General features: G+C 36.7%; 2 protein-coding genes across 3 annotated transcripts in view; both read right to left on the bottom strand.

The window, feature by feature from the left end:
* TBC1D15 (TBC1 domain family member 15) overlaps positions 1–4,857 on the bottom strand; it is a 94,107-nt gene extending 89,250 nt beyond the window's left edge. The window contains exons 1-2 of the mRNA XM_049625980.1: positions 4,768–4,857; positions 3,053–3,126 (exon numbers count right to left, since the gene is read on the bottom strand). Coding sequence (XP_049481937.1) covers positions 3,053–3,055 — 3 coding nt within the window. The 5' untranslated portion in view covers positions 3,056–3,126; positions 4,768–4,857. The remainder of the gene's footprint in view (positions 1–3,052; positions 3,127–4,767) is intronic.
* RAB21 (RAB21, member RAS oncogene family) overlaps positions 1–23,361 on the bottom strand; it is a 99,730-nt gene that overhangs the window by 37,487 nt on the left and 38,882 nt on the right. Inside the window, exons 7-8 of one of the 2 annotated variants that reach the window (XR_007456736.1) lie at positions 17,186–22,958; positions 4,768–4,870 (exon numbers count right to left, since the gene is read on the bottom strand). Coding sequence is in view for 1 of the 2 variants with exons in the window: in XM_049625981.1 (XP_049481938.1) it covers positions 22,816–22,958 (143 nt within the window). In the remaining variant the exon portion in view is untranslated. Of the gene's footprint in view, positions 1–4,767; positions 4,871–10,612; positions 22,959–23,361 lie in introns of those variants that run through there. The other variant, XM_049625981.1, reaches the window with a different exon arrangement.

The raw sequence follows: 23,361 nt of genomic DNA, 5'->3' as shown, positions 1-23,361 counted from the left end.
ATGGTAAACCATTTCATCAGATTTACTCACAAGAACCTGTTAATTTGAGGGGCGCCTGGGTGGCGCAGTCGGTTAAGCGTCCGACTTCAGCCAGGTCACGATCTCGCGGTCTGTGAGTTCGAGCCCCGCGTCAGGCTCTGGGCTGATGGCTCGGAGCCTGGAGCCTGTTTCCGATTCTGTGTCTCCCTCTCTCTCTGCCCCTCCCCCGTTCATGCTCTGTCTCTCTCTGTCCCAAAAATAAATAAAAAATGTTGAAAAAAAAATTTTTAATAAAAAAAAAAAAAGAACCTGTTAATTTGAAAGGAAAAAAAGTGCAATATATCTTATGAAATATTCTTTACAAAGAACTGGATTATAACATGTCCTTTACATGGAGAGCTCTTCTTTTATTGAAATGAATTTTCATAAAGAAAATAATAACAAAAAACCAAAGTACCTGTGACCAACGTTACATAACCTTTGATTAATCATACTTGTCTACTAATAAATCAAATGTGGTTGTGAGAATGTCTCGGGTAGTGTCAGTAGCATATGTTTATCCTGAGTCTATATTGAATCACAGAATATTGGAAATTTCCCTTAGGAATAATGATGCTATACTATTACACTCATATACCCTCTTTCTAAGATGCTAAATTTCACTTTATGAATTTGAAATTGCATGCCAAGAATGAATTTTTCTCTGTATTGGATTCTGCCTATTACAAAGGTTATCATTCTACATGCAATTAATTATCCAGAATTGCTCAATATGCAAGCTCAAAACAAGGATTAAGTTAGCCTCTTTGTGGTGACAAATGAACAACACAGTATCATTTAATAAGAAGAATTAATCTGTGGTAGTACACAGTCTCCTAATGGAATTCATGTTCCTCTTTCTAATTCACTCTCAGAAAGTAATTTAAGGGTTGAAAGAACTGGTTGATAATTAACCTTTTAGAAAGCTTCAGGGAAGAAGAATGGTTTTTTATTTTATTTTATTTTATTTTTTAGTTCCTATTAGTGTCCCATAAAGTAACCATTAAGTACTTACTTGGTTTTGCTCTTATGTCCCTTCGAGTGTCTGGATCCAATTACTAGTCATGCCTATAAAAACGCAGTAACAGGGTCTGTCTATGGCCCATTATTACTAAAGAGGACCTTAAGTAACCACTGGGGACATTTTGCCTCTCTCGAGAAGAACTTTGGACTTCCCTTGTAGCCTTGCCCCATTTCTCAAGGATTACCTATTCCAGTGGTTCTCAACCCTGGCTGTTAATTAAAATCACCTGAAGAATTTAAAAACTGTCTATGCTCAGGGTGCCTGGGTGGCCCAGTAGGTTGTTCATCGGACTCTTGATTTCAGCTCAGGACATGATCTCACAGTCTGTGAGTTCGAGCCCCCAGGCAGGCTCTGCACTGACAGCATGGGTTCTGCTTGGAATTCTCTCTGTCTCTCTCACTCTCACTCTCTCTCTCTCTGTCTCTGTCTCTGTCTCTCTCTGCCCCTCTCCAACTCTCACACTAATACACTCTTTCTCTCTCTCAAAATAAATAAATAAACATTTAAAATAAAATAAAGGGAAGAAAAGTAAAATAAAAACTATCTGTGCTCAATCCTTAGCCCTAAGATTTTTGGGAATGGGGTGTAGGTATCAGTATGGAAATTCTCCAAGTGATCTGAATGTGCACGCAGGGTTGAGAACTATGTCCAATGTTCTTTCTTTATGCTTTCCTTCCTTTGTCTTTGGCTTAAATTTAACATTTTCAAACTTACTTTAGCAGCAGAACTATTTTTATTAAGTTTTTTATTTTAATTCCAGTATAGTTAACATACAGTGTTATATTAGTTTCAGGTGTACAATATAGTGATTCAGTAGTTCTATATATTACTCATTGCTCATTATAATAAGGGCACTCTTACTCCCCTTCACCTATTTCACCCATTCCTCCCACCCACCTCCTTTCTGGTAACTACCTTTTTGTTCTCTATAGATAAGAATCTGTTATTTTTTTTCTCTCTCTCTTTTTTCCTTTTATTTGTTTTGTTTCTTAAATTCTACATATGAGTGAAGTCATATGGTATTTGTCTTTCTCTGACCTATTTCGCTTAGTGTTATATTCTCTAGCTTCATCCATGTTGTTGCAAATGGCAAGATTACATTATTTTTTATGGCTAAGTAATATTCCAGTGTGTGTGTGTGTGTGTGTGTGTGTGTGTGTGCGCGCGTGCGTGCGCGTGCTATGTCTTTTTTTTTTTTTAAGTTTATTTTTTTGTTTTGAAAGAGAGAGATCATGAGCAGGGGAGGAGGGGCAGAGAGAGAGGGAGAGAGAGAGAATCCCAAGCAGGCTCTGTGCTATCAACACGGAGCCCAGTGTGGAACTTGAACTCACAAATCATGAGATCATGACCTGAGCCAAAACCAAGAGTCAGATGCTCAACCAACTGAGCCACCCAGGTGCCCCAACATCTTCTATATCCATTCATCTATCAGTAGACACTTAGGCTGCTTCCATAGTTTGGCTATTGCAAATAATGCTGCAATAAATATAGGGGTGCAGAACTATTTTTAAGGAATTCTAATAAATAATACAAATTAAAGGTATAAACAGGGTGATGGTTAATTGTATGTGTCAACTTGAGTGGGCCACAAGATGCCTAGCTAAAACATTGTTTCTGGGTGTATCTTTGAGGGGGTGTTTCTGGATGAGATTAGGATTCGAATTGATGGACCCAGAAAAGTAGATTGCCCTCCCCAGTGTGCTTAGGGATCATCCTATTCATTAATGGCCTGAATGGAATGAACAGTGGAGGAAGAAAAATTCATCCCATTTTTCCTGTCCCTCTGCAAGAACTGTGAATTCTCATCTTCTGCCCTGGTACTGGGATTTATACACTCAGCTTCCCTGGTTCTCAGGCCTTCAAATTCAGACTGAATTACACTGGCTGTGTGCCTGTCTGACTCAGTTGGTGTAGCATGTAACTCTTGATCTTGGAGTTGTTCGAGCCCCATGGGAGAGATTACTTAAAAATAAAATCTTTAAAAAGAAAAGGAAAAAAAAAGAATTATACCATTGGCTTTCCTGGGCTTCCAGTTTGAAGATGGCAGATTGGGGGCCTTCTCAACCAATTCCTTCAATTAATCTCTAGATAGAAAGATAGATAGATAGATAGATAGGTAATCAATCTCCTATCGGTCCTGTTTTTTCTGGAGACCACTGACTAATACAATTTCTTTAGGCAATTTAAATCTCCATTGTTTGCAAAATCCTCATACCAGCTCATTGAGCTCTAAGATTGCCGAGTAGAAATTAAAAGTCACTTTTTGGAGGGGGGGGACACCTGGGTGGCTCAGTCAGTTAAGCATCCAACTTTGGCTCAAGTCATGATCTCATGGTTTGTGGGTCTGACCCTGCATCAGGCTCTGAGCTGACAGCTCGGAGCCTGGAGCCTGCTTCAGATTCTGTGTCTCCCTCTCTGTCCATCCCCCCCACTCAAAAATAACTAAACATTAAAAAAATTAAAAAACCACTTTCTCAGGCCTTGGAGTATCCTCCAGAAGCATTTACCAAAAATACTGGAAACATAGTGACTCCCCACAAATCCATCATATTCACAGTCCCATTTGGGTCAGGCTCTGAGCTAACAGAGCTAGTAAAGAGATAGGAGGAACAGTTCCAGTCTTCAAAGTAGCTCCTGGTCTAACACAGAAGACAGAAAAAATAGATAATCACAACTCAGTGTTCATTCATTTGATTCAGATTTGGTGAGTGCCTATAATGTTTGGGCATTATTTTAGGTGATGGGGATGCAGGAGTAATCAAAGGAGACAAAATTTCTGTTCTCCTTGATTTTACATTCTAACCAGGGAAAACAGATATAAACAAAATAAACAAGCAAAAATTATACTATGTTAGAGGGGATAGTTGAAAAAGTTACAATTTTAAGGTAGTAAGGAGGTCTTGGGGTACAATGGAAAAACATAGGAGAGGCATCTTGAATATAGCTGTGCTTAACCTTGGTAAACGCAATTTTGTGACATGATGGGGTCAAGGTGAAGACTGCAGTACTTTGAGGAATGAAGGGAAAGTAGGAGAACATGGAGGTTCCAGTGTGGATTTTCAATAAATTTCATTATAAAACAGGAAAGAAGAAGAGATGCTCACAATTAAGGATGGATTTTGTTTTGAGTGGGAGGCTTTTGATCATGTTTATATTCTAGAAAAAGGGGCGGTAGAGAGAATGTTGTTCAGTATGCTGTGAGAAAAATGAGATCATCTATTAAAAGACCACCAGGTGGGAGGAGGTAGGATAGAGCTGGTGGGAAGTGTTAGCCTTGGGTGAAATAATACACGCGAAGTCTTTTGCTAATAGTAACAACTGCTAATATTTATTAAGAATTTACCATGCTGAGTGTGTTCTAAGCACTCTATATGTAATAACTCATTTAATATTTTCAGCAACTTTACAAAGCACATACTATTATTATTTCTACTTTATAAATGAAGAAGTAGAGCAAAAAAGTTGCATTTCTCACCAGGAAATACAACATAAAATATCAAAGCCAGGCATCTGGCTTCAGTCTTCAGTCTCAATTCCTATCCTATACTGATAAGTGTGAATGGAAAGGAGGAAGGAGGGTCACACGGTTTGAGTAATGACTTGAGTTTTTACAGAGATGGAGATATCTAAGGATGGACAAAGGGTTAGGGGTGTTTAGAGAGTATCAGACTGAACGAATACATAGCCAAAATTTTGAAACAAAGGGGAACATGGAGGTTGCTCACTTCGTTGAGGCCCAGAGGTGCCCTCTAGACTAAGCTCCATCAGAACAGGGATCACATCCATTTGGTTCACCGCTAGGTACACATGCAACACGTAGCACTGGACCTGGTGAATAACAGGCAATCATTAAAAATATGTTAGCTGAGTTAAGAAAATTGAAGGTAGATATGTGCCTGGCTAGGTTGGTATTGGGTTGAATGTTACAAAATTACCATCTATATTAGTCTTAATTCTTCTGTGAAGGACTTACCTTTCCTTCCTATTTTTTCTACCAGGCACAGTGCCCCCTGCCCCCAGTCAAGTCAATTTGCTTGCTAAAGTTTGCCACTTCCCATTTTCATGCCATTGCAAATTTCTTCTTAAAGTGTCTACTTCATCCTCAATTCATGTCTTGCTTTCAAAGTCTATGGTAAATATTACCTACTCTCAAGTATTCTTAAATGATTAAACCTACCTTTGTTAATTTTAAACTTTGTGATCTCTTGTGTCACATTCTTAAGATATTTCTTTGCAAAAATACTGGTTTTTTTGTTTGTTTTGCTTTGTTTTTAGCAAATGCTCTGTTTATACACCTAATTTTTAGTTCTTAAGTTTTATTTATTTATTTTCTGGAATAGGCAATATATTTGCATGGCTCCTATTAAAAAATAAAAATAAAAACATATCCAATAAGAAGAATGTTTCTCTCCCCTTTTGCCATCTAACTCAATTTGTCTCTTCCGAGGTAACCAATATTATCAGTTTCTTATGTATCTTTTTGGTGACATTCTAGGTCTCTGGAGTCAAATATATATACGGGTTACCCTTTTTTTCTTTTTCAATGATGAAAAAGATCAGGAATAAGGCAAGGATGTCAATTCTAATCACTTCTATTCAACATTGTACTGGAAGTTATAGCCAGTGCAAGAAGGCAAGAAAAAGAAGTAAAAACACATCCAAATTAGAAAGGAAGAAATCTCGGGGCGTCTGGGTGGCTCAGTCGGTTAAGTGACCGACTTCGGCTCAGGTCATGATCTCACAGTTTGTGAGTTTGAGCCCCACGTTGGGCTCTGTGCTGACAGCTCAGAGCCTGGAGCCTGCTTCGGATTCTGTGTCCCCCTCTCCTTCTGCCCACCCCCCGACTCATGCTCTGTCTCTCTCTGTCTCAGAAATAAATAGAAACATTTAAAAAAAAATTTTTAAAAGAAAGAAAGAAATCTCTTTGTTTTTATTGACTGATGATATAATATGTATAAAAAAATCCCATGTAATCTACAAAGAAGTTATTAGAACTGATAAATGAGTTCAGGAAAGTTGTAGGATGCAAGATCAAGTGGTAGAATTTGTTTCTATATGCTAGCAATAAATATTTACAAATTAAAATTTGAAATATTATTTGCAATAACATCAAAAACATGAAATACTTAGAAAATCATCTGGCGAAAGACCTGTGCACTAAAAACTATAAAACATCACTGAAAGAAATAAAGAAGTCCTAAGTAAATGGAGAGCTATACTGTCTTTATTGGTTTAAAGATTTAATAATTAGGTCTTTTCCCAAATTGATCTATAGATGCAATGCAATCCCAATCAGCATTCTGGCAGGGTTTTTAGAAATTATTTTCATAGAAATTAACAAACTAATTTTAAAAAATTCATATGGAAATGAACCTAAAGTAGCCAAAAACAATTTTGGAAAAAAACGAAACTCAAGGACCAGCATTACTTGATGTCAAGACCAACTATAAAACTATAATAATCAGTACAGTGTGCTGTTGACATCAAGATAGACAAATAAATCAGGATGCCTGGGTGGCTCAGTTGGTTAAGCGTGGGACTTCGGCTCAAGTCTGATCTCACCATTCGTGAGTTCAGGCACTGCATCCGACTCTGTGCTGACAGCTCAGAGCCTGGAGCCTGCTCCGGATTCTGTGTCTCCCTCTTTCTCTGCCCCTCTCCTGCTTGCACACTCTCTCTCTCTCTCTCAAAAATAAATAAAAATTAAAGACATGTGTTTAAAAAAAAGACAAATCAATAGTGTTCAGAAATAGAACCACTCATCTGTGAACAAATGATTTTCAACAAAGATGCAAACAAAAGCAATAAAGAAAGGATAGTCTTTTCAACAAATGGGCTGCAGCAAAAAAAAAAAAAAAAAGTTCAATGTTTACCTTGTGTCATATAAAAAACATAACTCGAATGAGCCATGGACCTAAAAGTAAAAAGCTTTCAGAAAAATACATAGGAAAACAATCTTTGTGACCATGAGCTAAGCAAAGAGTTCTTAGAAACAAGACCAAAACACAACCCATAAAGGAAAAGTGGTTAGATTTCATCAATATTTAGAACTTCTCTTGGAAAGACATTAGAAAATGAAAAGGTGAGATCAGGAGGAAGTATTTCCAGGTCATATAACTTTTTGTTTTTAATGTTTATTTATTTACTTTGAGAGAGAGAGGGAGAGAGAATCCCAAGCAGGCTCTGCTCTGTCAGTGCAGAGCCTGATGTAGGGCTTGATCTCAGGAACCATGAGATCATTACCTGAGCTGAAATCAAGAGTTAGGTGCTTAATCGACTGAGCCCCCCCGGATGCCCCCAAATCATATATCTGATAAAGACCCTATATGCAAAATGCATAAAGAAGTCTCAAAACTAGATAATATAAAAATCAATAAATACGGACAAAATACTTGAACAGACATGTCACTAAGAAGATACAGAAGTCAAATAAGCACATGAAAAAATGCTCAACATCGTTTGTCATTAGGGAAATACAAATTAAAACCACAATGATATATATACATCTATTTGAATGGTTATAATTTTAAAATTTTCCCGTATCAAGTGTTGGCAAGGATGAGGAGGAACTGAAAGGAAGGGATTACAAAGAAGTATAAGGATACTTTTTGGGGTGGGGCACCTGGGTGGCTTAGTTGGTTAAGCATCTGACTTCAGTTCGGTTCATGATCTTGCAGTTTGTGAGTTTGAGCCCTACATTGGGCTCTGTGCTGACAGCTCAGAGCCTGCTTCAGATCCTCTGTCTCCCTCTCTCTGCCCCTCCCCTGCTTATATGTGCTCTCTCTCTCTCTCAAAAATGAATAAACATTTTAAAAAAGGATACTTTTGGGGGTGATGGATATATTCATTATCTTGACTGTGATGATGGCTTCATGGGTCAAACTTGTCAAATTGCGCACTTTAAATATGTGTACTTTACTTTATGTCAACAAAGCTAATTACTTTCTTTTAAAGCAGTAGACACAGTTCTGCTCCCTGGCCTTTTTTTTAATTGTTAATGTCTTTAAAAAATGTTTTTTATCCTTTGTTCTTGGACAGACAGAAGTGCATGAGGAATATTACACCTATCCCACCTTGGGTAGGGGGACAGGGTATGCTAGCTTTTACCTTGCCCTCAGCTTGCCTTATGGTACCTTATCAGTTACACCACACCTCAGTTTCTAAAGTATGAGTAAGTTGCTGTTCCTGCTTTTAAAAACGGTATTGTCCCAGAAAAAGTCATGGCTGTGGGCCAGGACTGCCTGTTCGCAGCGTGGATTTTAACCGAGGCACGGACAACATCACCGTGAGGCAGGGGGACACGGCCATCCTCAGATCACCTTTGCTCCTGTGCCACCACCACAGCATATGATGGTTCTCAAGCCACTACTCACTGATGGGAACAATCAGAAAGTCTCTGTTAAAGCTTGTATTTGGCTCATGAGTTATTGTCTCAATACCTACTATGATGGTCCTCTGTCCTTATGGGTTTAACAATCATCAGGCCACAGAAGCCACATTGACTTGTGTTGCAAAAATGCCTTGCTGTAATTGAAGGAATCTAGGGCCAATGAGACAGCATAGAAAACCAGATTCAAACCACAGTAGCAAAAGCAAGAACTAAGCATTTTAAACAATTTTTAAAAGTTACTTTATGTTATCTCATTTTTCGTTATGGTAATTCAGAAATTTATACTTTTTTTGAGAGAGAGAAAGAGGGCGAGTGTGTGTGCATGGTGAGGGAGGGGAAGAGACAGAGAATCCCAAGCAGACTCCATCCATGCTGTCAGTACAGAGCCCAACACAGGGCTCAATTCCACAAACCTCAAGATCATGACCTGAACTGAAATCAAGAGTCGGGGGCTTAACCAACTGGACCATCCAGGTGCCGCTAGTCAGATATTTTTAGCAGTGTTTTACAGATGAAAAAGCTGACACCTATGGATATTAAGTAACCTATTGGATATCACACATCAAGCTAACAATGTATATCTAAGTGATACAGGAGTTAAATCTGATTCCTGAACCAGATAATCAGGATATGGTTGAACAGCAACTAGAGAAGTTATTTGGACATTTTTAACATTTGCCATTCTTTCTAAAACTTTTATAGTTTAGAAAACATGGCTTTAGAGGCCCATTAAATGCCATGAACTGTGTCATTGGCTAATTGAAGGAATCTAGGGCCAATGAGACAGCATAGAAAACCAGATTCAAACCAGAGTAGCTAAAGCAAGAACTAAGACAAGAAGAGGAAATTAGTTGCATTTCTCTGGACAAGACTCCAGGTTGACCCTAATACTCAGTGAGGCTGGTAAGAATCCATAAGTTGAGTGCAATCCCCAATTGTTCAAAATCAGCTTGTCTCCCCAAGGTTCTTCTCCTTCTTGGACTGCAGATACATATAGGAATCCTGAGAAAAACACACCATTGTAAGAACTCACACAAGAAATGACTATTTCATTCAGTATCAGACTTTCACAGATTTCCCAAAACCTGTCTATAGAATGTGTTTCTCGATGTGTGCTCCATGGACCACTTCAACAGAATCTCCTACAGTGCTTGCTTCTTCAAATGCAAATTCCTGATTCTCATTCCAAACCATCAGAACAGTGTATGGGCTCTATAGCTGATTCTTATTCAGTCTAAAGTTTGAGAACCTATGTCACAAGTATCCATTGACACCCAAAACCCATGTGTCTTAGAAAAATAAATTTGAGACTGCCCCACAAACTCAACCATCCCTGTTCCCAAATTAAACAATGTTGCATTGTAGCCCATATTAATGCTAAGTTGAACACTGCCTCTCATAAGGACAGTGGTCCTTGGTTCCTGCACTGTTCTCCACTGGTGGTACCCAAGATAAGAGGACTTCTAACTTAGCATAAGCCTCAGAATGCATCTGAGGGAGTGCTTCACCATTCCCTAGCATTTGAATGAGCATTCTAAGCTGCTAAGTTCTCTTTACAAAATGTTTTGAAACCTTTTATACCAAACTCCACCCATAATAACAGCAATTATTACTTCCTTGTAGTTTTCCACTGACCATGACACATGAAGTTTTTACTATATCCCTCTGGTTTGGAATATGAAGCCAGTATAGTAAAAAAAAAAAAAAAGGGGGGGGGGTGGAATGAGCCAGTCTGTTTATTTCCATTAAAATGCAGGTACATGCTGTTTGTTTATCTCCCTCTGGGAAGAAGCTGGGAAACTGTTAGTGTTGGGGAAAATAATAATAATAAAAAAAAAAGTCTTAAGTGTTGACTCCACATTTTCAGGGCTTGATAAGTCCTTCTGAGTGGGGTACTCCATCACTTTTCTCAGCAGGGTGTAATTACTCATAACTTGAAGGTTTTATCTCTGGGCTGCCTCTAATAAAGGGGGTGGGAGTGGGGGAAGGCATATCTGTCACTCACTGGCAGTATAGATGTTTAATTAAGTATACCATATAATTGTTTCAGTCCCTTGTGTGACCATTGGACAGTCCAGGAATGGAGGGTGGGGGTGGGATGATCATCTAGCAAATGTATGAGGATTCATAAAGTAGAAATTTTGTAATGCAAAAAAAAAAAAATAATAATAAAAAATAAATAAAAAATGTTTTTTAATGAATTAATTTTAAAATTTACATCCAAGTTAGTTAGCATATAGTGCAATAATGATTTCAGGAATGGATACCAGTGATTCATCCCCTATGTATAACACCCAGTGCTCATCCCAACAAGTGTCTTCCTTAATGCTCCTTGCCCATTTAGCCCATCCCCACCCCCAACCCCTCCAGCAACCTTCAGTTTGTTCTCTGTATTTAAGAGTCTCTTATGTTTCACCCCCCTCCTTGTTTTTATATTATTTTTGCTTCCCTTCCCTTATACATCTGTTTTGTATCTTAAATTCCCCATGAGTGAAGTCATATATTTGTCTTTCTCTACTTTTGCTTAGCATAATATACTCTAGTTCCATCCATGTAGTTGCAAATGACAAGATTACATTCTTTTTGATTGCCAAGTAATACTCCATTGTATATACATACCATATCTTTTTCTTTTTAATATGAAATTTATTGTCAAATTGTTTTCCATACAACACCCAGTGCTCTCCCCAACAGGTGCCCTCCTCAATGCCCATCACCCACCCTCCCCTTCCTCCCACTCCCCATCAACCCTCAGTTTGTTCTCAGTTTTTAAGAGTCTCTTATGGTTTGTCTCCCTCCCTCTCTAACTTTTTTTTTTCCCTTCCCCTTTCCCATAGTCTTGTGTTAAGTTTCTCAGGATCCACATAAGAGTGAAAACATACAGTATCTGTCTTTCTCTGTATGATTTATTTCACTTAGCATAACACCCTCCACCCTCCAGTTCCATCCACACATTATATCTTCTTTATCCATTCATCCGTTGATGGACATTTGGGCTTTTTTTTTTTTTTTTTCTTCATGTGCCTTATTAATTACTTCCTTTAAATATACAAAGCTCATTCTTTTTTATAGTTACCTAGGATTCTATTATATACATACACTATAATTGATTTTATGATTCCCCTACTGATGTCAGTTTACAAACAATGCATTGAAAACCCTTACAAACTCGTTACTTTCACATACAAGCATGTCTATAGGATATATTCCTAGAAGTAAAACTGCAAGATCAAAAGGAAATACATTTTCAGTTCTGATTGCCATTGCCAAATCAATCAGGCAGTTTTCAGTGCAGGAAACAGACGCCATTCTAGATATTTTAATTAAAAAAATTTTTTTTAACGTTAATTCATTTTTGAGAGACAGAGACAGAGCGTGAGTGGGAGAGAGACAGAGAGAGGGAGATAGAATCCAAAGCAGGGTCCAGGTTCCAAGCTGTCAGCACAGAGCCTGAAGTGGGGCTCAAACCCATGAACTGTGAGATCATGACCTGAACTGAAGTCGGATGCTTAACTGACTGAGCCACTCAGGCATCCCATCATTCTAGATATTTCAAACATGAAGGCACTTGATATAGGCACCTTGGTACTTAAAAGGTCATTGGAAGGGCTGAAAGATCAGGGTTTAGAAATCTAAGTGGAGCCTCCCAGAATGAATCCCACTGTGATACAGAACTGATTCACTGGAGGCTACTACCTCTGGAGTCATTGTGGAGCCATGCTGGAAGCCAGAGGCTATCACCACCTGTTCTCACTCCTGGGAAACTGGAGAAAGAAGATATACCACAATCCAGGGATTAAAATGTTATTTTAAGAAGCTGCTGCCACTGGGGCACCTGGGTAGCTCAGTCGATTAAACGTCTGACTTCAGCTCAGGTCATGATCTCATGATTTGTGGGTTCGAGCTGCGTGTTGGGCTCTGTGCTGACAACACAAAGCCTGTTCAGGATCCTCTGTCTCCTCCTCTCTCTGCCCCTCCCCCCGCTTGCACACACTCTCTCTCAAAAATAAATAAACATTTAAAACAAAACAAAAAAGGGGCGCCTGGGTGGCTCAGTCGGTTAGGCAACTGACTTCGGCTCAGGTCATGATTTTGCGGTTTGTGGGTTTGAGCCCCGCATCAGGCTCTGTGCTGACAGCTCAGAGCCTGGAGCCTGCTTCGGATTCTATGTTCCTCTCTGTTCCTCCCCTGCTTGTTCTCTGTCTCTCTCTGTCAAAAATGGATAAACGTTAAAAATATTAAAAAAAAAAAAAAAAAAAAAGAACAGAAGTTGTTCCTGCCACCATCACTACTTCTCCAAATCCAGAAAGTTGGAGAATAGACCTTTGATCACTGCTGCATGATCTGCATTTCCCATGCATGGGAACATTTCCCATATTCTTACAACATGCAAGAACCTCAAAAGATTGCCTCTACCTCATTTCTCTTTTCAAGTCATGCGGAGAACACATAATTGGGAAAATCTAATTAGCTTCCAGAACACTAGCAGCACAAAAAAAAGTCCGGGAAATTAATTTTTTCCCAACCTTTCTGACTAGGAAATAAAATTGGTGGTCGAAAGAGTAAATCTACAATACATAAGCACACCATTTTTAGTGCTTGTTGTAATTTACACCTCAACCAGCGCAAATACTTGTTCCCCAATTCTTATGAATAATATCTAGGATGTAGCACAGTGTTTTTATAAAATTTAAAAAAAAATCTCCTTGATCAAATAGGTTAAAAACTAGTATAACAGTATAGTTTTATTTTGTACTTCTCTTAACAGTGAAGTTGAACTTTTATTTTCAGTCTATGTCATTTGTATCATTTTCTGTGGAAACTCTGTTTATAGTTTTGGATCTTTTTCCTTTTGGACTGTTGAATTTTATCTTACTGAATTTTAGGAATTCTTTATATATTAAAATATGCATGATATGATTTGCAATTTTTTCAAATATGTAATTTCTTTTTGCTTATGGTAGTTTTTGTGATGAAGAATTTATTTTATATAGTGAGATATGTATATATATCACTACATTATTATAAATTTGTAGTGCATACCATTTTTATTGCTTCTGGATTTTACATCAAATTTAGAAAACACTTCACCACACTAAAATCTTTTAAGATTCTCCTATGATTTCTTCAAGTATTTTAAGCTTTTCAGTTTTCACATTTAAAACTGGATTTTATTTTGGTTGAGGTATGAATCCAACTTTTATTTTTTCCTGCAAATAGCTACTCAGGTGTCCTAACACCTTTTAATGAATAAGCCATATTTCCTTCACTGAATTGAAATGTCATCTTTAGCTTGTGCTAACTTCCCATATCTGGGTCTATTTTAGACCTATTTGATTCTAATGATCTGTCTAGTTATATGCCAGTACCAAACTTTTAATTACTGGAGTTTCTATTTTTAATATTTTGTAAGACTTGTCTGTCCTCACTGCTTCTCAGAGCTTTTCGGGCTAGTCTTTTTTTCATAGGAACTTTGGAATCAGTTGTCTAATTTTAGAAAATCCTGGTATTTTTGAGATTGCATTACATTATAGATTAACTTAAAAAGAACTGGCATGTATATGTTGGTAAGTCTTCCTATCCAAGAATATGATATGCCTCCCCATGTTTTTGTGCTTTCTTTCCAGGAGAAACATAGCTTTCTTTTTGTGGTCTTGCATACTGTTTATTACTAGGGATTTTCTTCTTTGTTCTTACTTTAAAAAGAGCTTTTTCTTCCATTATATCTTATAATTGGCTGTTGTTTATATAAATGAAAACTTTTAATTTCTGTGACCAATTTTATACCCAGTGACTTTATTAGTTTTAAGATACTTTCAGTTGATTCTTAAGTTTTGCACTATCTTCTACAGATACTAATTTTACCTCCTCCATATTTAATGTCTCTAAATTCTCTCACATCTATTAGATAATTCTCCCCTAGGATTTTAAGTTCCTTGAAGGCATGAATTATAGTAGTACATTTTATATATCTATCTGAGCATCAGTAAAATGCTCTACATAAAATGTTAGGAAAACAGAAATACCGAGCGCCTGCTAAATTCTGAATCTGCTTATTTATTCACACCTCTTTTGTCAGGTCCTACTTTTAAATGAACCCAAAACTGAAATCCTTTGAAGTGTCACATATATATTTTGCAACAAAGTAGGCCTTTTAGCTACAATTTTTTTCTTGAATTTACATATGAAATTGCAGGCAAAACCTAAAATTTTTAGTCTCAGATTTGCTTAAACATTCTTGGTGAAATTCATACATTGTCTATAGCAGGTTTCCTAAAGCAATGTATGATTTCATTTAAAAATTACATATTTTAGGTAAAATGTGAGGTGGGAGGAGAGAATAGCAATTAGAGCTTAAATCAAACAGATCCAAACCAAACATATTTACATGCATGACAGAAGACTGAATTCTATACACTATACAAGAAAATCAGTCTTCTTACTTCACGTACAATCTTACGTTAGAATATTTCCAAACTATACCAGTTGCCTACATAGCAAGGATAAATCAGTCATGTGTGCATCTTAAAGATACTACGTCAGTAGCTCCACTTGATAAAGCAAGTATTTCTTCCCCAGGCCTGTGCCACTACTATTGGCCTTAAAATCTTTGAAGGGGAGGAACCACCCATGCCACTTCTTCAGCTAAAACATTTTCAGGCTTTAAAATATTAATAGGGGATTCCGTTGTGGTGGTGGGGGTGAAGGGGAGCTTATATTGTATAGCTTTTAGACAAGATGAATAATTTTTCACCCAGGAAACAGTAAAAGGTCCTCAAAGTATCATCAAGTCCTTGCTATGTCATTTTTCCTTCACAGGACTTATATTTTGAAGAATTGTCACTAGATCATTACAATCATTCTTTTGTGAATTAGTGCAGATGAATTAATACAGATGAGTATGTTACTTCTTGCTAACTCATGAAATAGTTATTTAAAAACTGATGATTTCACTCTATTTTCTCCCAAAAAGAGCCAAGAAGGGAACCGATAATTTAACTTTTAATATCCTTAAAAGGCATTGGAAAGATTATCAGAAAATCCAGGTATTTGTTAAGCTATCTTTATGGCCTAGGTCTTCAATTTCAGATAGGAAAAAAGGGACCCATACTCCTCATTTGAAAAGTGCGTTTAGAAATACACAACTTGGGGTGCCTGGGTGGCTCAGTCTGTTGAGTGTCAGACTCTTGATTTTGGTTCAGGTCATGATCTCACGGTTTGTGGGTTTGAGCTCCACATTAGGCTCTGCACTAACAGCATGAAGCCTGCTTCAGATGCTTTCTCTCCCTCTCTCTCTGCTCCTTCTCCTACTCTCAAATAAATACATAAATACATAAATACATAAACATTAAAAAAAAAAGAAATACACAACTTAGGGGCTCGTGGCTGGCTCAGTTGGTAGAGCATGTGACTCTTGATCTTGGGTTTATGAATTCAAGCCCCACAGAGAGCCTACAAAAAAAAAAAAAAAAAAAAAAAGAAAGCAAGAAGGAAAGAAAGAAAGAAAGAAAGAAAGACACAAATTATACTGTGATACACTCTCCAAATTGGCCTACTATGACTTAGGAATGGATTGTGTCCTGGATTATTATCTGGCGACAAGATATCATCTGTTAAAAGCAAAGAAAACAATACAATTCCTTTTTAAAATTCACTTTTTCCCTAGCTTTAATAAAAAGCAGCCGTCTAAATAAGCAAAAAGCATTTGTTACTTCACTGCTATTACAAAATTTGGAAAAGCAATTTGGGCTTAAGGATCACTTAATTGTCCCCTTGAAGCTAGAAAATAAGTTATTCTATTTTAATTTGGCTTGAAAATGTATTATTTGCAAGACTCAAAATCATTTTGTCCAGATTTACCTTAAATTCACTATCAGCTTCAGCTACTGTCATTCTAATTACCTCACCCCAAAAGTTTGACATGTACATATCTGATCACACCCAGAATGTGAACACGTGTGCTCAGCTGACCTCATATCTACAGATAAACTACCTACCTCCTAGACAATAGGCAAAGTCATCTTTCCCCATCTCTAAGCTCTAACTCTAAAGGAAGGCTGGTTCCTCTGCTGTGTGCACTGGGAACAGAGCAGGTACTCAATAAATGAGTGAAAGTGATAGAATAGTCATGATGAGCAGAATGTGTTTTAATTTTTTTTATAAGACCATCCAGAAACAATTAACAAAATCATGTAAACTGCTGCTTAATTTCCCCCTTGAATTATTTTCATTATAAGTCAAATATGAATAAATTTGTTGTTCTGGGGCGATACACTTAACTTTGTGTCAAGGCACTCACATGCTAAGCTAGAGCCTAACAGTGACAGAAATACCTGGAAAGTAATTGTGGGGGGTAACTGTAATGCTCAAGTAAGATAATATGCTAAGAGAACAAGGCCAGCTCAGACTTACACAGGTATTACCCCACTCCTCTTTCCCAACCCTATTTCCACAAGATATAGAAACCAGTGACTCGACTTTCCCAGAATGCTAGTTATTCTTCAAGCTTAATTTATGATAAACATAAAACATATTAAGAATCTAGTTAACTTCTAGTTCAAGAACTGTCGCCACTGATTTAACGTCCTTTAAAGAAATATGATTCTGGTTTGTTCTCGGTAAATAGGTCAGGTGGATTGAGGTTGGAATTTGATAGAGGTTGATTTCAGAAAACTGACAATTCATAAAGGCCAAATATAAATAAAAACATATATGAGAGATACAGACACATACCAACTGTTAACAATTGTTACCTTTTGAGAGGAATGGGGAGGGGCGCCTCGGTGACTCAGTAGGTTAAGCTCTTGACTCTTGATTTTGGTTCTGGTCATGATCTCAAGATTCGTGAGATGGAGCCCCGCGTTGGGCTCTGCTTTAACAGCACACAGTCTCTCTCGCAAAATAAATAAATAAACTCTAAAAAAAAAAAAAAAAGGAACAGGGATGGGGGATGTTGGGGGAAGGGAAATCTGAAAAGGCACTGTTCTTGTTTTTATTAAAGACAGACCAAACATAAGTTTTAATTTTTGGTGCCATGAAGTCTTGTTATGTAACTGTTCCGAGTTGTGTAGAGACTTGTTTTATCTTGCTCTGTACTCTTTCCCTGTCGGCTATACCTTCCCTCTTTTTCGTTCCCTCCCTCAAATAAAAACCTATTCTGAATAAAGACTGCTAAATTTTTGAATTGTATATATTGTCAACAGTAGACCAAAAGTAATGTACTTCAAATGAATTATAAGCAGATGCCTTTTTTCCCCCCGACTGTTCATTTATTTTTGAGAGACACAGAGACAGAGCATGAGTTGGGGAGGGGCAGAGAGAGAAAGACAGAATCCGAAGCAGGCTCCAGAGTCTGAGCTGTCAGCACAGAGTCCGACACGGGGCTCAAACCCACAAACTGTGAAGATCATGACCTGCGCCAAAGTCAGACACTTAATCGACGGAACCATCCACGTGCCCCAGCAAATGCCTTTCTAATATCCCAATTCACATGCTTAAGGAAGACCCTGATTCTGTCTAAGCGCTGGCTTGCATCTACATTCTAGGAGTCTAGTGAAATCTACCTAAGTGACAAGATTCCTTTTGGGAAGGTTTCATGGAAAGTCAGAAGTTATCCTGAAAGGCAAACATCCCAAAGAGATGTGACAGAAAATAAAATGAAAGTATGCATATACTGACTTAACAGTTCCTAAACATGTTGGTGAGAGAAAAAAGCAAGTTGCAAAACATATGCGTAGTAAGACAGAATTTATATAAAAATTTAGAACCCACAAAACTATGTATTTCTATAGGTAAATATATATGTATATAAATGCACAGCAAAAAGGTAATTGAAGAGAGTATATACTACAAAGCAATGTTTTCCATTTGGGAGAGGGTGCCTGAGGGGCACTTTCACAATATTTATTCTTTTTTTCCTAGAATATATTCTCAGATAATTAAAAAAAAATGAGCTTTTACATTTCTAGGAAGTACTACATGTGATGGTTTCCTTAAAAGAGCTTGCTACCAACGATACAGTTTAGCAAATACCACTGTTGTCTGTATTTCAACATTACCGTACTTTATCTCTGCTGTCCCTCACCTTTCTCTCATTACTCTACACAAGCTCGAACTTAAGGAAGTCGTATTAGCTTTTTCTTATTTGATAATGAAGAGATGATACAGTTGTCTGGAAGTATCAAAATCAAGGTGAGAACTGACACACTGGGAATAAAGATAGACAGGCTCATCTTTTGGCTTTAATGTAAAGCACTTAGAAATACGTGCAGGCCTCTGAAGAGGACAAGATGCTTAAAGAATAAGATTCTTACTGGGTGTGCCATGTAACATCAACTTGCCATGTTAATTTATCTACTGAAAATTTGTGGTAGAAAGGCTAATATTTAAAAGCACGCTCAGCTTCTCAGAAGAGATGATATATAAATCAGAGAGCACACGCAGTGCTAAAAGTCTATCAAATTAAAGTGGTATTTGTTTAGAAGAGAAGCATTGTTGCTTGAAAGTGGAAACTCTTAAAAGAGTATTTTTACATTTTTTCATTACATATGATTAATATAATAATACTTGCACTTAGGAAAATTTGCTCAGAATTCTGAGTGATTTGTTTTCTTTGAAAAGGGAAAAGACATCGAAGCCAGACATATATGTAACATAAATTTTGGTCCAAATACATTATTGTTTTTGTTGACTGAAAATTATAGAACAGCAAAATACTGGAATCAACGCCTATTACAAAATCAAGTGAATGTATATATTCAATGAATCCCAGCTTTTAGTTATTAAAACCTAGCTAATACATTTTGAAATTTAGAAAAGAATAAAGATCTACTTAGTCCCTGTACTTTAGACATTATTGTAAGGCTCCTGCTGGTTGCAACGATCTACACCCTTTTCTAGAAGATCTCAACAGCTTTACTAGCCACAAAATATGTATTCCCTCTTTGCCAGACTGCATCTATGAAGAAAACTATATGGCAAACGGAGGTCAAAAGATGAATTTCAAAAGTTAAAGGCACAGATCAACATCTCACTTCTGGAGAGAATATAAGTGGTAATTATAAGGGTAAATTCTATTATTTGGAGATAACATCAATGATCTAGATTCCTGGTAGCATTTACAATACAGAAAATTGCAAATCATATTAAATAGTATGCCAATTCATTTTGTGTATGTTCTAAATATTTGGTACAATGCATAACTTGCCTTATTTAGAAATGATAATGTATTTCAAAACAATTATAAAAATGTCAGGTTGTAGAGTTTCATATCTACCTGACTTCTAGTCTACTCCTCACTAACTTCCTGTCATATATCCCAAATTTTATCTTTTCTTGCTGAAAACCTAAATCATTCTTCTTTCTTACTCTAATGCCAAATAAAATGTAATCATTAATAACATATAGCTAATATTAAAAACAAACAAACAAAAAAAGGACTTCAATTTAGCTATAACAGCCATAGCTTTAGGGTGTTTTCAGGTGATTTCCCCAGAACAAAACAAATTCAAACACTCATATTTCATACAATCACATGATGCTTTTTTTTTGAGATTGCTGTTTACCCCCAAATTGTTGCAATATACATTTTTAAAAACAATGATCTTCCTCTATAATCACAAAGCAAAACGAGATGCAGAATACTCATCATCATTACAGAAACGATTGTATACTTTTAACATAATATTCAGGTATTTTTAATGACTATCTTATACCAATTTTTAATTATATATACTAAATGTATACACTTACTAGTTGAAAAATATATTGGTTCTACCTACCTACTACTTTTAATATACAATACAACAACTCATGTCTTCTTCCTAATAGTACAATTCATAAGGACAGGAACACAAAAGATATGTTAAAGAAGTGAAGAAAGTATCAGAGAAATTTCCTCAGCCTTAGTTTCTCATCTCTTTATCGCTCCTTTATGCACATACTACAATTGGCTGGTCCTCTTTTATTCCTCCTTCATCCCACCTAAAGAACTCTCAGACTTTAGAGCAAGGACAGGTATTCCCTATTATTTATTGTTGCTATTGAATTAGCTTAAATTACAAGGTGAAAAACAGAATGAAATGCTTAAGGTTAAGAATGATACACAAAAACTAAGGGAGAGAAAAGAAAAAAATATATGGAGAGTGGTTGTACCCCATCAATAATTATCTGGCAACTTTGGAGCAGAGGTTCTTATCTGGACTTAATATCATTAATATAGGGTCAAAAATTGAGAGTACAACTCTTCAATTATCAGGCTTTATGATTTTACTTTTTGAAATCAAGCTCAATTTCATCTCTCATTAGTTTAAAAAACAGTTCACTCTGAACAAGAGCTTCTTTCCCATCTGCACGTATGATAGTAGAAATGGCAAGGCTTTCTTAACTACCTGTGGAAGAACCAGAAGAGCAAAACAATTTTTCCTGCATTTATACTCATGATTCCTCTGGTCTCCCATGATGCCCTGCATAAACACAAACTTCATAGGAAACTGAGAGACTATACAATCAACAAAACAAAACAAAACAAAATAAAACAAATGTTAGCTTATCTCTCTGACTCTTCCCATACCATCCTCCCCAAACACACACAACAGAGAGAACAGTCTGTTGAGTTTGGGAAGGAGAGTAACCAAAGAAGATAAAGTGAGGGCTCACAGAACCCTTAATACTAAGTTAAAATTTTAACAGCATAGCATAAAGGTGTCAATCCATTCAACTTTAAACCCATTTGGGAAACCTTAAGCTCTTAACTTAAAAATATGGTAGTACTTCTTTAGTAACTATAACCTCTTTACATCCTCTTAATTGCTCATGCCAACGACTTTATTGCGTACTACTGCTTCTTGTAAGAAGTAAATCCAGGAACCATTCCATTTTATCTTAGACATAACATTTACTAGTTTTCCAAGCATGACAGAAATGGAAAAATATATATATTAGAACAAGAACAATGTATGTTAATTTCCACAATTTGTGATCCTTCTGTGAGCACTGTCTGATTCTATTAAAATTAACAAATTTAAGTTCAGTCCTATGCTTAGGAAAAAAAAAAAACCTAATGAGACTAATTTACAAAGTATACAAGAATATAATTTTATAATAAATCTTTCCAGTGTTTGCTATAACCGCATTACATGAAATGTTTCCCTTCACAGAAACTCAGGACAGCTCTTATAAAATGGAACAAACTTTTCTGTGTTCATCTCTGGCAAGCAATGAACAAATACAATTTGCTCACAAAGGATTTAAAAGTGCTGCCCCAGGAGCAAGAACTACCCATTAACATGCTGTATGAATGAGTCTTGGTGAGTGGCAACTGTCTGGTACCTCTTCCTCTCTTCTGACACCAGTGAACCCATCTCATATAAAGCCTAAGAGAAAACTAAAGCCATTGCAGAAGTGAAATTCAGCATGCTCCACTCAAATACTTCTAAGGTAACCACTCTAAAACAAAATCAGCAGAATTCATCTCTTTTATCCAAAAAAATCCCCCCCAAACAAAAATAAAAACAAACAAAAAAAGCCCCCCCAAACCCCAACAAACCAAAAGGCAAATGCTGTTGTTCAATCATCAGAAAGACTTACAGAGGCAAAAATATGACAACAGCAATAATTCAAGTAAAGTATATGTGAAAATTGAAACACGCCACTTTCAAGTTAAGACAAAAGTGAAGGGGAGCTATGATCTTTATGTCAGAGTCAAAAAGCTTAGGCATTATCACCAAATGTTAATTCACTTTACAGTCATCAATGAGACTACTGTATGTAGTTTTGCACCTTGCGCTTGTAAAAGCAGATAAAATATTTAATATGTAATTTTACAATGTATTTTACCAGCTCAGCATACAGGTTGTATATAGATTATATCAAAGTAGTAGACAGTTAAGGGGCCTGTGCAAACCCTGCAAAAATAGTACTTCAGGTATCTGCTAATTTAAAAAAAAAACAAAAACAAAAACAAAAACAGTTTGCTGTTTAGAAGTGATACAATTCAAACTACCACAAAATACAAAGGGCTGCAAAAATGTATACCATTCCAACAACATATATAAGTTATTAAATAAAGATTTGATTTAAAAGAATATAAATGAAGCCTTTAAGTAGGTCTTTTCTACATGCATATTATTCCTTATTAAAGAAAAAAATATGTAAAAAGGCCATTGGTAATTGCTTTGTTAACATTTGTAGAAAAATGCCAATTCTCTGGTCACAAACTCCACTAAGTTTAGCACTTAAGGTCTCTGCAGTGTTATAAACGTAATTTAAAATACTGTTAATTCTATAATTCCATTGGTAAAATAATGTGACTTGGAATATGGCAGTCTTCATGTTGAGGGCAATGATCCACAGTTTGTTTGTTTAATCTCTTAAGTGTGATCAGTTATCCAGAAGAACAGCACCCTCCGCCACCGCTCTGGGCTTGAGGTTCATCATCAATAATCTGTACACCCCGCCTTGTGGCTCCTGGTTGACTGGAGCCATTGCCTTTTGCTCTCTCATCCACTTGTGCTGTTTCTATCATCCCTAAGAGAAGGAGAAAACAGAAATTTAAGACCACAATCTATGAATTTTCTCTCTCTATAATTTCAGTATGCCACCACAATAGCCATTTCTGACTTCCAACCAACAGGAAAACTAAATATAATGAACATTTTGTCAGCTCACTGAATAGCTTTTCCTGCAAGTTTAAAAAACTTAATAGCAACTGCATTTGTCCAGTTGCATAATGGCCACAGTGACATCAAGAGAGAGAAAAAAGTTTTTACTTTGAACAAATGTCTGTATACAAGTAATACCCTCAAGATTTTCTAATATACTTGGCGATATGTCAAAGTTTGTATTATTCTGGGGTGCCTGGGTGACTCAATCAGTTTAGCACCTGCTTCAGCTCAGGTCATGATCTCATCATGGTTCATGAGTTTGAGCC

This window comes from Panthera uncia, chromosome B4 (genome assembly GCF_023721935.1).
Source record: "Panthera uncia isolate 11264 chromosome B4, Puncia_PCG_1.0, whole genome shotgun sequence".
NCBI classification, from domain to species: Eukaryota; Metazoa; Chordata; class Mammalia; order Carnivora; family Felidae; genus Panthera; species Panthera uncia.
Note: the sequence above shows the minus strand (reverse complement) of the source record. Positions and strands in the feature narration are given on the sequence as shown.